Source organism: Halyomorpha halys, unplaced genomic scaffold, assembly GCF_000696795.3.
Source record: "Halyomorpha halys isolate HHAL.00 unplaced genomic scaffold, Hhal_1.1 Scaffold214.1, whole genome shotgun sequence".
Classification (NCBI taxonomy): Eukaryota; Metazoa; Arthropoda; class Insecta; order Hemiptera; family Pentatomidae; genus Halyomorpha; species Halyomorpha halys.
The window spans coordinates 974649-991056 of NW_027110944.1; the positions used below are offsets into that span (position 1 = coordinate 974649).

General features: G+C 33.3%; 1 protein-coding gene across 7 annotated transcripts in view; it reads left to right on the forward strand.

The window, feature by feature from the left end:
• Nucleotides 1–16408, forward strand: part of cyst (rho guanine nucleotide exchange factor 18 cysts) — a 168338-nt gene that overhangs the window by 106897 nt on the left and 45033 nt on the right. For all 7 annotated transcript variants that reach the window (XM_014418966.2, XM_014418963.2, XM_014418965.2 and 4 more), the window contains 5 exons: nucleotides 246–337; nucleotides 2297–2401; nucleotides 6892–7200; nucleotides 13810–13968; nucleotides 15768–15922. In XM_014418966.2, the coding sequence (XP_014274452.1) occupies nucleotides 246–337; nucleotides 2297–2401; nucleotides 6892–7200; nucleotides 13810–13968; nucleotides 15768–15922 (820 nt within the window). The remainder of the gene's footprint in view (nucleotides 1–245; nucleotides 338–2296; nucleotides 2402–6891; nucleotides 7201–13809; nucleotides 13969–15767; nucleotides 15923–16408) is intronic.

Sequence of the window (16408 nt, forward strand, 5' to 3'; positions counted from 1 at the left end):
GAGAGAAGTTCAGATCATGATGATTCCGATTCATTAAACAGTGATGATTTGTGGTTCATTTACTTCTAAAAAAAAAAAAAAAAAAAAAAAAAAAAGGAAAATAAAACAAACAAATTTGTAACTTTGTTGATAAATTTGTACTATTACCACCACAATATTTATGCTTATATGGTATGTGATATATATATATATATATTTTGTCTATGCTGAAGATGGCTATTTTAAAAAATATATTCTGTTTATAGCTCCTGTGACGGTTAATGATCTAGATACTGACCCATTTTTAGGACTGCAAGATGAAGAACCGGATTCATGGACTCCTACTGTTACAAAGGAGGTAACTTAGCTAAAGTTTTAAAAACTAGAGAGGTTCTTGTAAATGTGTACATATAATATTAAAAGAAAATTTGTATAATAATAAATTAAACTACTATTTAACATAAGAATAATAACAAAATAAAAACACATAAATTCTTAATGCCAAGTTTTAAATTCAGCCTGATGAGCCTTAAACTCACTCCTCTCCCACATGTGAACAGTGAAAAAGAATTCCAGGATATTTCAGAACTTCTCCCGTTCCTATTCTCTTTTATTAAAACCTTGGGATGCTGAATGAATTAATTTAAAAAGGACCAAGCTCATTGGTCCTTTTTGCCAACAACATAGTAAACAACCTATGTTAATTGGTGTTATTTTGCCAACTCCAGGAATCCAAGTTCTTTTATTTTTCTACTATATTAAGGTTACACAGCAGTTAGTAATATAGTGTTTCCAAGGCCTGTCCATTTGTTTGTTATTTGTATAAAAAAACTCAATTTTCAGTAGCATGTAGTCGCTGCTTATTTCTGGTCCTCTCATTATTCTGAAGTTATCTGTATTTCAATTTTATTTGTTGCTATGATGAAATAGTCAATAATGGATTTTTGATTTCATCCCGGCTCTACTCTTGGGTAATGGTAAATATACTTGTATGGAAAACTGCTATTTACTGCAATCATGGCATTCAAACCACAGAAGTTGAGGATCCACTCTCCACTATCATGCATTTTTGTAATGAAATATATTAATTGAAATTCCATGCTGTAGAATCTCAATAATTCATATATTCCAATAATTTTTATGGAATTCCTGGTCCCAAAATATCCCTCCTTAATTAATATAAAAATACTAAAACCTGTTGCCCTCAATCATTTGTATTTATTTATATCTTATAATTCAAAGTTCCAAATAAAAAATCTGATAAACTCTTAAAGGTTTTAAGAAAGGAGAGTTGTGAGAAGGAACTGCTTCTATAAATCTTGACTTTAAAACTTTGGGTTATTTACATTTCTTTTTCTATTCTAGTGTTCCTTTTCATCGAATGTTATATTTGTTGTAGTTTGCTTTCCAGATTGCCTTCAATAATATGAAATTAGTCCCTTTCCATCAAGGAAGACAAGAAATTAATAAAGCCATGATCAGTGGTGAAGAACAAATTGATGTATCCAAAAACACAACATAAATTTAATAAGCTCTGTGGGGAAATTACTGTGTGGCTACCGAAGTTTGTCATAGGGGAAATGGTGTGTTGGGAGAAATGATCAATTCATATGAATCTTGTAAATAATGTGTTGCTGTGCTTCATTTTTTTTTTCCTGCTCAATAATAACATGGGGAGAGAAGTTCAGATCATGATGATTCCGATTCATTAAACAGTGATGATTTGTGGTTCATTTACTTCTAAAAAAAAAAAAAAAAAAAAAAAAAAAGGAAAATAAAACAAACAAATTTGTAACTTTGTTGATAAATTTGTACTATTACCACCACAGCATATTTAGGCTTATGTCGTATGAAGAAATCCATGCTTTTGTGGACCTAAAAAAAAGTTATATATAGAAATGAGTCTTGGTAAGCCTCCATTCCTCAGTATGGTTGTGATAAATCTCAAAGATAAAAGCTGATAACCCATGAGAATACAATGGAGGAATGGAGTCAAAGGTGAGGGACTATCCCCTAAAAGGAAACTCTTTAAAACAGTTTTAATTCACAAAGTAAGTAAAAATAAATTAGAATATTGATTTCCAACTATTCTAGGACTATCTCTTACCTTGGCTCAAGCGGTTATTTATGTGATCTTTAAATACAAAGTAGTAACTCTAGTATAGTTTATGCAAATCTGATTAATGGATCCTTTATGCATTATAATTTTTTTTTTTTAATGTTCTCTGATGAAGTTATTTAACATGCTAAAATTTTATCTATATTTGTGTTTTAATTTATAAATTTTAAGTGTTCAAAGAAAATTTATTTTGCTTAGGTAATGAAGCAATTGAACTATAAGGAGATCAAGAGACAGGAACATCTCTATGAATTTATTCTGACTGAAAAACATCATTGCCTTACATTAAGAGTCATGCAGAAGGTATATTTTGCTCTTATTTTTTGTTTTTATATATATTTTTACTGGAATGTTCTTTTCAGTCTCATATCAAGTCTGAATATGAATGAACACTAAAACAATTCAGTAATAGTGAATGGTGTTTTGGTAAACATACATTTTTTTGACATGCAGAACTTGGTTCCAAAAGTTTGAAAAAGATAGGGGTGGGCAGTTTTAACACTTAAAACAGAAATATTCTTTCTGTTCCACCACTGAAACTCATTCTGGTCTTAGTTCCATTCCTTCTATGCTCCAATGGTTGCACTGGTTCTCAAACTGTTCCTTCTGGAACAGGCCATCCCTTGATGTTGGTATGCAATATTTGCTATGTTCTTTCTCCCCATGTGACATTTTGGCCAGCAGTTTTTGTTCTACCAAAAACTTACTTTTAATTTTACCATGAATCACCCACATCATATACTTAGGAAATTAAATAAACAATTTCATTTCTGAAGTTTTATTTTAAGATTTCAAACATTTTAAACAATATCTTATCTCTATGATTTATAAATAAGTCAAAATCGTTAAATCAATGCAATGCAGAATCCCTGAGGTTTTATTATTCTTAATAATTTCTGAAACTTTCCATAGTAAATTGCATTTGAAATAATGAAGCACATTTTTTATTTTGTCGTTTTAATTTGTTGAAGTGCGTAGTTGGTGAAAGTGATACTGGCCTGTAGGATACTTCACAGAAGGTGCTTTACAAAGCATGTTCAGATACTTGTGTGATCTTAAGAAATGAGAAAGGTTGAGAAGGGATCAAATATATCAGGGGATTAGCCCTAAGCACTAACAGATGTAGAGGAGGGAGATAATAACGATAATATTCTTTATTTATTGTGGGACTGATCCCTTTTGAATAATATTACAGGCGTCAAGATTACGCTTTAGAGCCTTGGAGTAAAATACAAAATATAATGAATTTAAAAAGATAAAAAAGGGACAACAAAATATATAAAATAAATATAGAACTAATAAAATAAAACCACAAGTCATATCATAAAACATAAGGTGACTAACTTCTAATAATTAAAAACAAAAATGATGAAGAATCAAATACAAGTAAACTATGAATAATAAATGAAAAGGTACAATTTCTGTTAATATACATATTTACTAGTTTAAACGAAAATAAGAAACATCAAATACAGAAAATATATAAACCAAGAATAATAACAAATCATAATTTGGAGGATAATAAAAGGAAAACGAGTAGTGATGATTATATGAGACTATACATATACATGTTTGTAGATTTTTTATAAATATTAAAAACATCCAATAATATTTATGTTCTCTTTCCATTTATCTACTACATCTTATTTGAAACTTTTAATTATTATTCTTTGGGAATTAGGTGGACAGGGAAATAGGTCAAAGATATGGGATTTGAAGGTTGGAAGAGTATTAGAACTACGAATAAAGAAGGGAATAGAATTCCATAGGGTAGGGGAACGGCGGAGGAAAGATCTGCCAAAGGTTGCAGTTCGGTGGGCAGCTACATATAAGTCTAAAGGCCGTGAGCGGGTATTGGGAGAATGCACTGAGGGTTTAAATTGAAGGATATCAGAGATGATGGTGGGATTGGATAATTTGGTAGAGGAAGGATCAAAGAAAGTATTTACAACGGAAGGAGGAGTAAAGCCACTTCAACTGTTCTTAAAATCAGATGACAGAGGCATCCCTGTGGATCCCAAAGATGAAGCTTACACAACAATTAATCAACCGTTTTAATTTTGCTTTGCGATTCCCTGAGATGCTCTTGAAGACCACACAACAGTAGTCAAAGTGGAGGAATATTAAGGAGTAACCAGGAGCCTAAGAGTTTCAAAAGGAAGTAGGCAACAAAGATAATTTAAACGCTCTAGGGTTGAGAAGGTACAACAGGAAATATCGAAGATGTGTTTTTTCCAGGAGAGAGGCCTATGGTGACATCAAGGTTTTTGAATATGGATGGAATTGTATTGGATTGTTGTTTAGGAATAAAGTTGGAATATGAGGAATAGTTTTCAGGATGTGATTGGATCCTTTTATGATTGCCTTAGTCTTCTCTGCATTCAACTTAAGCTTGTTTTCTTTTTCCCAGTGACTAATTCGATTCAAGTCTTCTTGAAGACTGGCTAACCAGTAGAGGTGCTTATTGGCAGGTGTCATTGCTTTGTTGACATATATGTGGTGCACATCATTTTCATCCCAAACTAAGTGACAAGTGGAGAAATCCTTTTTGGCTCTTTGCTGCACCAGCACATCTCTTCGTGTTTGACAACAAATCTCACTATAATAGGGCCAGGGGCTCCTTCCTGTTTAGACCTGAGCCATACCGTATGGTCCAGATCGTTCGGACACAGCTTCATGTTCAGGCCTGCACCTATACTGAGAATCATAGAATCATTCCCACTACGGTCTCTCCCTGCTTCTCCGGGATTCTTCTAATCTCTACAGTATTTTTTAGGTTATTTTGCTCTGCCTGATGAAGTCTACCCTCAAGGTCAGATATTTTAACTTAGAGTTTGATGTTTTCTAAAGATAATTCCTCTACTTTATTATTCTGCTGCTCCTGGAGGGCTTCCATCTTCTGTAGCCTTTCTATATTTTCCAAGGGGAAGCTCCATGAAATTTTCATTTTGTCTTCACTCAAAACAGGTTTATTACACATCTTACAAATAACCTTCTTGATGATTAGAAATATATATATATAGGTTACAGAGATATGGAGGGATGAAACTCCTGGTTCAAAGTATAGTAGGATGACCTTATTTAGAGAGATGAGACTCTGAAATAAGGTTAGGAGAGGAGAATCAGGATAACCTTATTTGGAGAGATGAAGCTTTGGACTAAGGTTTGGGTAGGAGAATTAGAATAGCCTTAGTTGGAGAGATGAAGCGCTGGACCTAGGCTAAGGTAGAAGAACAATCCTAATTGAAAAGATGAGCCTCCTGACTGGTACTATAGGTGAAAAGGAAGGAGAGGGAGGTGAAAATCTAGAGCAGAGGTTGTCATAAAAAAAAAAAATACTCACATAATCAAAAAGTAGCAATTTTCACACTGAGCTAGCTTGAGTGGCTTATGCTACAGGTTAAGACTGCATTACCGTTAATTTAAAGTGCTAGTGTATTTACCTGTAACCAAGAAATGGTATAAGCTAATATTTTTATCTGGTCCGATAAACCAAGAATGGAACATGGTCCGGGTGCGTTCAAAAAAACTCAAATAGTAAATAATTATATTTTTATTGAGCCAACTTTTCACCCCACGTTGCAGGGCTTCGTCAGGGCTAAAAAAGATACAAACACTTGACATAGTTACAAAAAAATAAAATAAAAAAAAATTAGTGGAACATAACAGGGGTATACAATGAAAAGTAAAATATAATAAGAAAAATTAAAGGTTGTTAACAGTAAATGTGTCAAAATCAGTGTGTTATTTTGGTATGCTTTCTATATATTTTTCAATAGATATCGCTTAGTATAACACATAAAAATTATTAATATATAAAATTAACAATATGTTTTTTTTAAAATAACATTATTTATCAGCACAGGAGCTTCAGTGAGGTTCGCACTGATGCACTGTTTTGGATTCTGGGTGAACTTAGTGTCAAAAGTCGACCTCCAGTTAGAGTTCAGCTTTACTCCCCTTGCTACAAATTAATGTCTTTAAAATTTGCAAATTGCGATCATACATTCATGAAAAATTCCATTATATTTTAATCTAATGAGTATTTAATTTTTTAAATGATTTATAATTTGCTCAATTACAAAGGCATATTGTTTCACAAAATGAGTCTACATTGTCACCGTCAGATAATTTCATTCTCTATGCAATTCTAAAGCTCTTGTTAAAAATTTGGTTAGTAACATGTTAAAAATATGCTCTAACATATGGCTTATTTTAAAAAATGGTCAGCTCCACAAGGACTTAGTTTGATGCACAGCCAGATCCAGTGTAGCTAATCGGAGTATTCTGACTACATGACCCCGAAAAACTTCACTAAACCTTTGGTTGAGTGTTAACTCTGTTGTGGTAAAGTCAATTCTTTTCAATATCCTGAAAAATGTTGTTAAGTAGACCTGGCCATGTTTGTTACCAAGCTACTCACATATTAGTTAAATTATTTAACCATTATGCTTCATACTTCAAGAGGATATTCAGTACTTATTTAGGAAAAGGGTGTTCTTTTATTTTCATTCCTACTGCTTCCTGCTCTTTCAACCAGTCTTGAAAAAATGGGAGATATAGGACCTAAATTTTTAGTAACATGTAATCATTTCAAAAATAGAAATAGTTTTATGGCAGATATATAATTCATAGTGAATAACAAAGATTTAAAAAACACAGTTTTTAATGTTTACTAAGTACTTTTAGTGATTAAAAGGGTATGAACATATCCTAATAGTCAATCAAATGGTCCTCAGTATGTTAGCAATAGGAAGTGTTTCATTCATTAATATATTTTTTTTTTATTTCAGGTTTTTGTTGAAGGTTTACAGAAGTATTTGCAACTCGGAGCTAATGTGCAAAGAATGTTTCCTCGTTTAGTTGATTTGACTGAAATACACTTGGGGTTTCTTCACAAATTAAGAACTCGTCAGAAAGAGGCTCCAGTAATAGAATGTGGTATTGGTGATATACTTGAATCGCAATTCAGTGGTGCTTCTGCAGAACGTCTAAAGTCTGTTTATGGCGAGTTCTGTTCAAATCATCGGAATGCCATAGATATTTATAAAGACTATATGCAGCATGATACAAGATTTGCTGAATTCGTCAAACACTGTCAGGTAATCTTTATTTTTTATTTAATTCATAGCTTATTACTTTTATATTACAGATTTTACTGTTCATTAAATTTTTTGTTAATGAGTTAACACCATGATTGCCAACTAATGTTTATTTCATAGTTTGCCTACTTGCCATATTTGTGCAGCTACAATGAAATGATTAGTCTATCAGGACTATATTGCCAATTTAGCAGAAGTAGTAAACGCTATGGGTCCTGCACCCAGATCTTAAAAAAAAAAATTTCATCTTGTTAACATTTGTAACAACCCTGGCTACCGTTATAATTTTTAACTACAGAAGAGATCTTGAAAAGAGCTCTAAATATTGCTAGTGCTTACCAATAGACTTTTGAAGAAAGTTTAGGTGACAAAGGTGTGCAGTTTACTGAACTTTTTAAAACTAATTGGGACACTGCTATCAATCACGAAAAGCATAAAACTCTTGAACTGAAATTTTATAAAGTTGTGGAAAATTGATTTGTATAGTGTTTTTGTCTAAATTTTCTGACATTAAATCGATATAAGTTTGTTTGTAAAAGTTATACTTTATTTTTTGTCACAGAAAACCTAGGCCCTCCAGGTAACATCTGCTATAGGTTCCACACTGGCAAAATCTGCCTCTGTAGTCTAACAGTGTAAATATAAAATATGAAGCTCCCTGAAAAGTACTTTGGCTGTCAAGAAGTCAATAAATAGTATATATTTTTTAAAGTTCATATTTGTCATTGTAATAGATGCTAATACATTTTAAAGTTATCCATTTAATTTATGGTGTTCTGTTTTAAAATAAGTGTTTTAAATGATTATAAACAATTCTTTTTGTGCATGTGTCCAATTCACATTATTAGTCTCATTTGAAGATACTAACAATTGCCAGTCTGTTTTATTGTTCCTTTATTTGTACTACAATGTTTAAATTACTATTTTAGTTGAAATATGCAGTAACCTCCAGGTTTTGTTTTGATGAATAGATTAATTTAGTAACTGTGATGTTATTTAATTACATCTGTCTTTATTAGGAGTGAATGATGAAGGACTTACAAGTGATGTTAATAATTATTATATTACTATACTTTCTAGTTTACAATTTATGAAAAAGCTCTTGAAGTTAGAAATGAAGATTTATCACAGTATTGTGTATAACATTCCATAAAATTTAATAGGATTTAAACGAATGAAGACTACTAATAGCTTCAGATTTACTTATATCAAGCTTACAAGTTTTTCTTTGGAAAAATGATGCATTTGAATAAAACGATGCATAAAATGATTCTAATGGACTTAATTAATACTAAGTGATAATACAACTGCAAGTTCGGGTGATGTTTAACTGATAATACTGAAGAAGAGGTTGAATAGTTTATTTTTATTTTGTGATAAAATAAATAAATATGAAAAAAAAAAAAAAAAAAAAAGCATTAATTTAAAATGTTGATTAAATTCTATTATTGCTATTCCCAATAAGTTTGAAATCTATAAAAACAAATAATAATCAATTACCATATCATTATTTGGTTTTCAACAAAAGTAATTTAATTATTTCATTCAGAAATCAAAATTGGCGATAATTTTAAAATTTTGGTTAGATTTTTCTCTATTCAGAACACTGTGGAACCTTTTTAGACTTGGGGCCAATAAGAGTAAAGCTTACAACTGGAATTATTTGGACCTGGAATCATTAAGGCTAAGATTAAGATCTACCTGGCAAGGAAATGAACTAAGTAGACTTGTAACTGGAACCATTAAGAGGAACTGTTCCAATTTCAACAGAACTGGGACTGTTGGAACAGATACAAACTTAAACGGCTCCTGCACATTCCTAATTATTACATGCAATTATAGCATTGTTCTAGCAGAATCCACAAATCCCCAAAGGGTCAGTCAGGATTTATTAATTCACATTGTTTAGGATCCTCTATAGGATCCATGCCAAGCACTGTGAACCTTAGACTTGCAAAGCTATCACATCAACACATGATTGATAAGCTGCTGCATTCTCTTTGTGGTAGAATTAGAAACTACTTAGAGGGGATCCTTTTAACTTAAGATTGCACATGTGCTTATTTAATTTATATTAGTCCAATGAATAAACCTATAACTTTCTTAAGCATGGCCTAATCCATTTGAAGAAAAGATTTGCTTTTGTTTGCACATGGCCCTTCCAAAAACACCTTGAAATATTGCTGTTTCTTGTTTTGGCTTTATTTCCATAAGCTGCCACAATTATTCTTTTAGCGTTGCTTAAATTAATTCCACAAATTGGGTCCAATGTGAAGAGAATACACTCTATTTCTTTCTTGGTCAATTTATAGGCTTCTTCATTCCCTGGTATGCCAGAGTGACCCGGTACCCATTCAATTCTTTGATCATTATAGTGCACAAGATAATTTGAGCTGCATTGCCCACAATTCTATTCACTGCTATATACTTTTTTTTTTAGAATTTATTAACTTTTATTTTGTGTTTTGTTAAACATTTTGTTAGTTGTGAGTATTAATGTTATTCTAACTTTAACCTAAGTTTTGTCTGTATTAACATTTTGGCATAAATGTATTTTTATTATTTATATATATAGTTGACCATTTTCTTATATTTTTATTATTATTCTATAGCTAAGGTCTTTGTAATAAAATAGTTGTATTGAAATTGTTTTGAAACATAAGATATTACCAAGCAAGATTAAAACATGATAGAAAAAAAATTTTGTACTAGTTATTGTTAATTTATTAGTTTTATCAAATATTTATTTCATGTCAATAAACATTCCCTACTATGTATTTATAAGTCAATTTAGTGGGTTTTCAATATTTTTAAGTAAAATTAATTATATCTAAATAGCCCAATTATTATAATTTGTAAAAATAATAAATAAACAGGTATTTATTTAGTATTTGTAATAATAATAATAATTTATAAATATTTGTGTAATATTCTTAAATTGTAAGGTTAATTAATATTGTTTTAACTCACATATCCACAACACCAATCCACACCAATGCACAATAAGCATGTGTTTTTGATGTTTATTTAAATACAGTTTTACTTAATCTAATTGCAAATTATAAAGAACAATCTTAACTAAGGCCCTGTACTATCTTATTCTAATTAAATCTACACTATTCATATTTGTGTTTGTGTTTTTTTTTTTTTTTTACGAGGCTCGGTGGAAATCTTTAAAAGACACGGATAGGCCCGTACCTATCCATGTGTGGGATTTTTACCCACTAAAACCACCGCCCTACACCTGTTGCTTCCTCTCCATGGGACCGCCACTAGGCATTACTTCATAGAAGGAAATGGCTGAGTGCCGCCCCGCTTTCTTCACATGGTTTTCACGTTTCCATGTCCTGTCTTCTAGCCCTCTCTTCCTCTCCTCTTGAGGACGACTGTGGTGAATCTCTTCACTGCGTTCCAGTGCTGGACTGAGAGTAGCATATAGCTCACCACGTTTTCTGGTGTGATGCTTCCTCCACACACTCTCATCAATTCACTGCTTTCTGCCGCAAAGCGAATACAAGTGAAGAACACGTGCTCCGCATTTCCTCAACAGTCTGACATCCAGGGCATTCTGCGGTGTTGTCCAGTTTGAAGCAGTACTGGTAGGCAATAAAGCATCCGTGTCCGGTCAACAATTGGGTTACGTGTAAATCCACCTCACCATGCTGGCAGCCATACCACGTGCCCACATCGGGTATTAACCTGCGAGTCCACCTTCCAGAATCTGCAGCCTTCCAATGCTGTTGCCACTGGTCGATGGTTATTTTTCGCTCATTCCTCTCTGGAAACGTGTAAGCATCGTCCATAGTGCCTGCTTCTTTCTTCAACAAGGAGTTCCACAGGCGGCATTCGGGCTATCACACACACCGCTTCGTAGGAAACAGTTTGAAAAGCACTAACCGTCCTTAAAGAAACCCTGTGGTACACTGAAACCAATTTTCTCCTGTATGATTTGGTAACCATCGCTTCTTTCCAAATCGGGGCTGCATATAACATAATGGAGGGAACAACAGTAGCAAGGAGCCTTCGGCTACTTTCTCTGGGACTTCCCACGTTTGGCATAAGGGATTCTACTTTAGCAGATTTGGCGCTGATATACTCCGTGTGAACATTAAAGCGGAGACGTGCATCAATTGTGACTCCTAGGTATTTTAAGCAAGACTGGGAACGAATTTCATGCCTACCTACCGTGACAGTGATGGACTCAGTCTGCTTCCTACTAGTTACTAGGAGAACCTCAGTCTTGTGATCTGCAAGTTTTAGGCCTACCGAAGACAGCCAACCTCGGACCGTAGCAACAACCTGGTTTGCGATGAGGGTAACTTCTTCCAAGTGCTTCGCTGCCACTACAACTGCAACGTCATCTGGGAATCCCACAATTGTCGGTCCCTCCAGCATTGTCAATTTGAAGATTGCATCGTACATGACGTTCCACAGAAGAGGCCCTAATACCAAGCCCTGTGGGACACCATCAGTCACCTTGTATTTCCTTTGGCCAATGTCTAAGAAATAAAACAGAATTCTATCTTTGAAGTAGTCTGTGAGAACTCTCATAAGATAGGCTGGCACCGCCATAGTCCGTAGGGCATCGATTATACAGGTCCATCTTGCTGGGTTAAAAGCATTCTTAACGTCTAGTGTGATGATTGCTGCATAACACTTAGCACCTCTCCTCCACCTTGCTCCTGCAATCCCTTTGCGGGCCATCTCGACTACCAATCCAACAGCATCTATCATGGATCGCTGGTTGATGGGTCTTCCAGTCTTCCCTTAATCTTTGGAATGAGTACGAGGCGCTGCCTCTTCCATGGTTTCGGAATTGAGCCTTTACAAATGCACAAATTGAAGAGATAGATGAAAAGATCCGGCCGTTTCCTGAGAGCCACCTTCAGAGCTACATCAGGAATTCCGTCCAATCCTGGTCCCTTGCTATGTTGTAGGTCCGAGGTGATGTCCTCTATCTCTTCCTGTATAATTTGTGGAAAATCCCTTATATATATATTGTCTAAACTTTCAATAGTATTCGCCTGTTCTGGGAATAGTGATCTGACAATACTATCTACAAAATTCGGTCTCGTTGGGAGCTGCATCGTGCCTTTACACAGTTTCTTAAGTGCTATTTTGTAAGGTCTACCCCATGGGTCTGCATCCACCTCATCATAAGAGTTCTCTCCTGCACCGTCGTTTGCTTTCTTTAATGGCTTGTCGGAGGTTCCTTCTAGCTCTCTTGAACTCTTCTTGAAGCACAGAAAACTCTGGTAGACGTCTCGCTCTCTGGTAACGTCTTCTTGCTTGCTTGCAACACCAATGGCTCTTGCCATAGCTCCTCCTGTCGTTCTACACATTGAGCTGCATTAGATCTCTCTGGGCGATCTACATTATAATACATAACTTGTGCATTGGGTTGTGCGGTTTTCTTCTTGTTTTTCCGTTTCTCACCCGCCAAAGGTAGTGTGGTTACTGTCCCCTCTGACTTAACAGCATTCTTCCTCGGTGGACTGGCCTCCTTCGTTTGGGTGTGACCATCTGCAGTTTCGATAGGGATGGCAGCTGTTTCCAACTTTTCAAAGTATAGTTGGATTTCGCATGCGTAACCTCTTATCTTACCATGGACGTAGTTCTTGGTGCGATTGAAGGAGAGTAGCTGTTTAATTTAGCTCCCAAGATGATGCATAACTTCTATAGTAGTTAGTCTTGTGGCATTAGATGCTACAATGGCCAAGTCTCCCACCATTGCAGCACTGCGGTCGTATGTTGACGACGCCAGGGAACCCGCTTTCTCATTCCCTATTGGCGCCGGTACTGGGGTTCCGTGCCCCTGCAACATAGCACAATTAATATTATCTTCCATCATTTGTCATTTCAGATTTTCGCATTTTATACCTCCTGCCAGGTTTTAAAACAGCCACCTCTAACCTGAGGAACAGGTTGCGCTGACCAGTACGCCGCCTATTCTAGGAACCGTCGCACCTGGATTTGAATCTATTTTTGGTCCACCCCAGGTATTTTATTTCCCCGGTTCCTGCCATATCTGGTGAGAATCCCTCTATCCACCACCTGGGGAGGCGCCTGATGGGAGACTAGCTACTCCACACGGGTGTGTGTGTGTGTGTGTGTGTGTGTGTGTACCTATTGTTAACTTATAATCTAACCTGAAATTAAAATACCCGGGCATTGATGACCAGGCTGTTAAACGCCCTTTCAAAACTAACAAACAAATTAAAATACATAAAATTGTTATCCTTGTCCAAAAGTGAACAATGACACTTACATACTTGCACTCACCTGGTCATGGCAGAGAGAGAGATATATCACTTCCAAATATATAGTTTTTCTACTAATCTTAGCTAAGAGAAAAACCAACAATACACCAGACTTTACTTCAATGTCCATCAATTAAACATTCAAAGAAAAACATGATTTATCTCTCCTTCTCTGCCCGATACCTCCTGCGCATGCGCCGCCATCACAAATTCTTATATCTACTCCATTACATTTGTTTTTGTTTTTTTATGATCTGTTTTCCTTCCAAGTTATGATTTTGATCATTCATAATTTAAATTTTTATAAATAAAGACATATATTCTTTTTAATGTTATTTTTATTTTTCAGGCTAATCCTTTACTTAAGAAAAAGGGGATTCCAGAATGTATATTATTTGTTACTCAGCGGTTAACCAAATACCCACTCTTAATTGATCCATTGATTAAAACAACAAAAGACAACAAAGAAGAACATGGAAGGCTAGAGAGGTCTTTAGTTTTAGTAAAGGTTTGATTTTTTTATTTTCATAAATACATATAGTTAATAATTTGATTGTTTTTTCTGTAAATAATATTATAACGATGAGAAGTGAGTTGACCGTGAATAATATATATGAGAAGAAGATTAGATGAAAGATCCATGCCATCGTCATTAGTTATTGTAGTAGATTTTATGAAATTACTTTCTTCTTCCTTACAATCATTTCAAACATTTCTAAATTTATTTTCATCTACTACTAAGCATATTCTTCCCATTAAAGAATTGACTTATCTTAGCCTTGACATGTACTCTTCTTTTTGCTCATTGCAAATTATAATTTCAACATTAATTTTAAAATACCACCGAATACTCATAATGATATTCCATAATTATGTTGTTTTTTCTAATTTATATGTCAATGTTAGTGAGAAGTACTTATCCAAATTATTTAATTAAATTCCTTGTGAAATATCTTTCATGTAATAAATTTTTATTTAAAGGTCTATATGAAAACAGTTGACACCTAGACATTTTGGGGTTTCGCTCTATCCATGCTTTAATTAAATATATTAACTTCTACTACATAATACTTTAACAATTTCAATAATCCAACTAATTTACGAAATTATCTCATATATTTTTTTTAACACATACCATAATTTCTATAACACTAGACTCTCTGATACATTGATTTATCTGTAATGATTTTATCTGTCAAATGAAAAGCTATAATTTAAAATAAAATTCTAGGGTGTACCTTCCTGGTCCACTTGCAATGTTACATTGAGCTATACCAAGGCATTTATTAGTTCTCTGATTTCTTTTCTTTCTATTTTTTTCTATCTGAAGCCACTATCAATTCATATGTAGTTAATGTTTTTTAAGTTATTAATATTGTTAGCATGTGTGCTCAAATATTTTGCATTCAGATTTGAAATTTACTTTTTGTTTAATATATTATATATTTCTGCTAGTATTTTTCTGTTATACTTTTCTTTATCTAAGACTTGAGCATTTGTTAAAATCAAACTTATTATTAGATTTTTCTCCATATTGTGTGAAGGCTTCTAAGTTTATAGCATAGCTCAATGCAGGATAGTAAGTGGACTAGGGAGATACTCCCAAGAATTGTTTTTATATTATACTTTTTTATTTGAAATACGAAATCATTACAGATGAAGCAATGTATCTGAGAGTCCAGTGTTTAGAAACAATGATAAATAAGTTAAAAGAAATATACAAGGTAAATTTATAAATTAAAGGGATTATTGAAAATTTTAACAATGGGTTATGTAATTGAAGAAAATATATTTAATTAAAGTGATGTAATTCCAATGTAAAATCCTGAGAGTGAATCTGGGGAATAGCCTTGAAACATTGAGCTGTCAACATGAAGATTTTTGGTATAGATTTTATAAATAAAAATTTATAACACAGAAGATATTTCATTGGTATTTTAATTATTTCTCTTCATATTAAAAGAAATATAATTTGTTCAGGTAGGTGAAGAGTGGCCTAAGGATCTCAATTTATACCTGTTTTATATTTCCCTTAGACTTTTCAAATTATCTGTCTAAACTCATAAATTAGTATTACATTTTTATATAATAATACAATTGTGTGTTAAGATAATTGATAGATATTTAGTATTTGGAATAATAAAAATTTATCAACATTAGTTTTGTATATTATAGAATGTATTTTTCTTCTGACCAGTGCTTGTTATCAGATGGAAAACACTTCTTCACTAGAACCCATATGGATTTTTTTAGAAAACTTTTAAATTGTGTTTGTCTTTATTTATTTCCTTATTTTTTTTTATTCAGGAAATATTGGTTGAAGTAGATGCTCAAGTTGCTGAAAAAGAAAAAGAAGATAGGAAGCTTGAAATATACAATAAACTTGAAGCTAAATCTTACACCATCCATAGAGGTCATAAATTTAAAAAATCTGATATATTAGGAGAAAACAGAAAGTTGAGGTATACTTTACCTACAAAATTTTTATGATTTCTTTTCGAAATGATAATTTATTTAAGTTTGTAACCTGCTATTATTTTATACTAAGGAGTTGATGGTTGGGGTATCATCAGAAATAAAACACAGTGATGCCATGTAGTGTTTAGTATGGTGGAATATTTAATTAGTATGGAATATTTTTCTCTCAAATATTATTAAGCTTTTGGCATTCAAACATGATAAGGGTCGTGTATCTGAGGCTTGAGTTAGTACTGTCTAATTTATGTCTTATAAAGAAAAATTTTTGTGTTTCTACCTTTAAATGTAACAGTTGGTGGTAGTGGCAGTATGTGCCAAGCAAGCATAAAGGTTAGTCTTTACCAGATTGATTTGCAGACCCCTTTTCTGTCCTACCTCTATTGCTAGAAAGGCTCTTTCCAAGTCTCTCAGTGATCTGTCTATGATATCTATATCATCTGCTTAGGCAAGAATTATATATATAAATATAT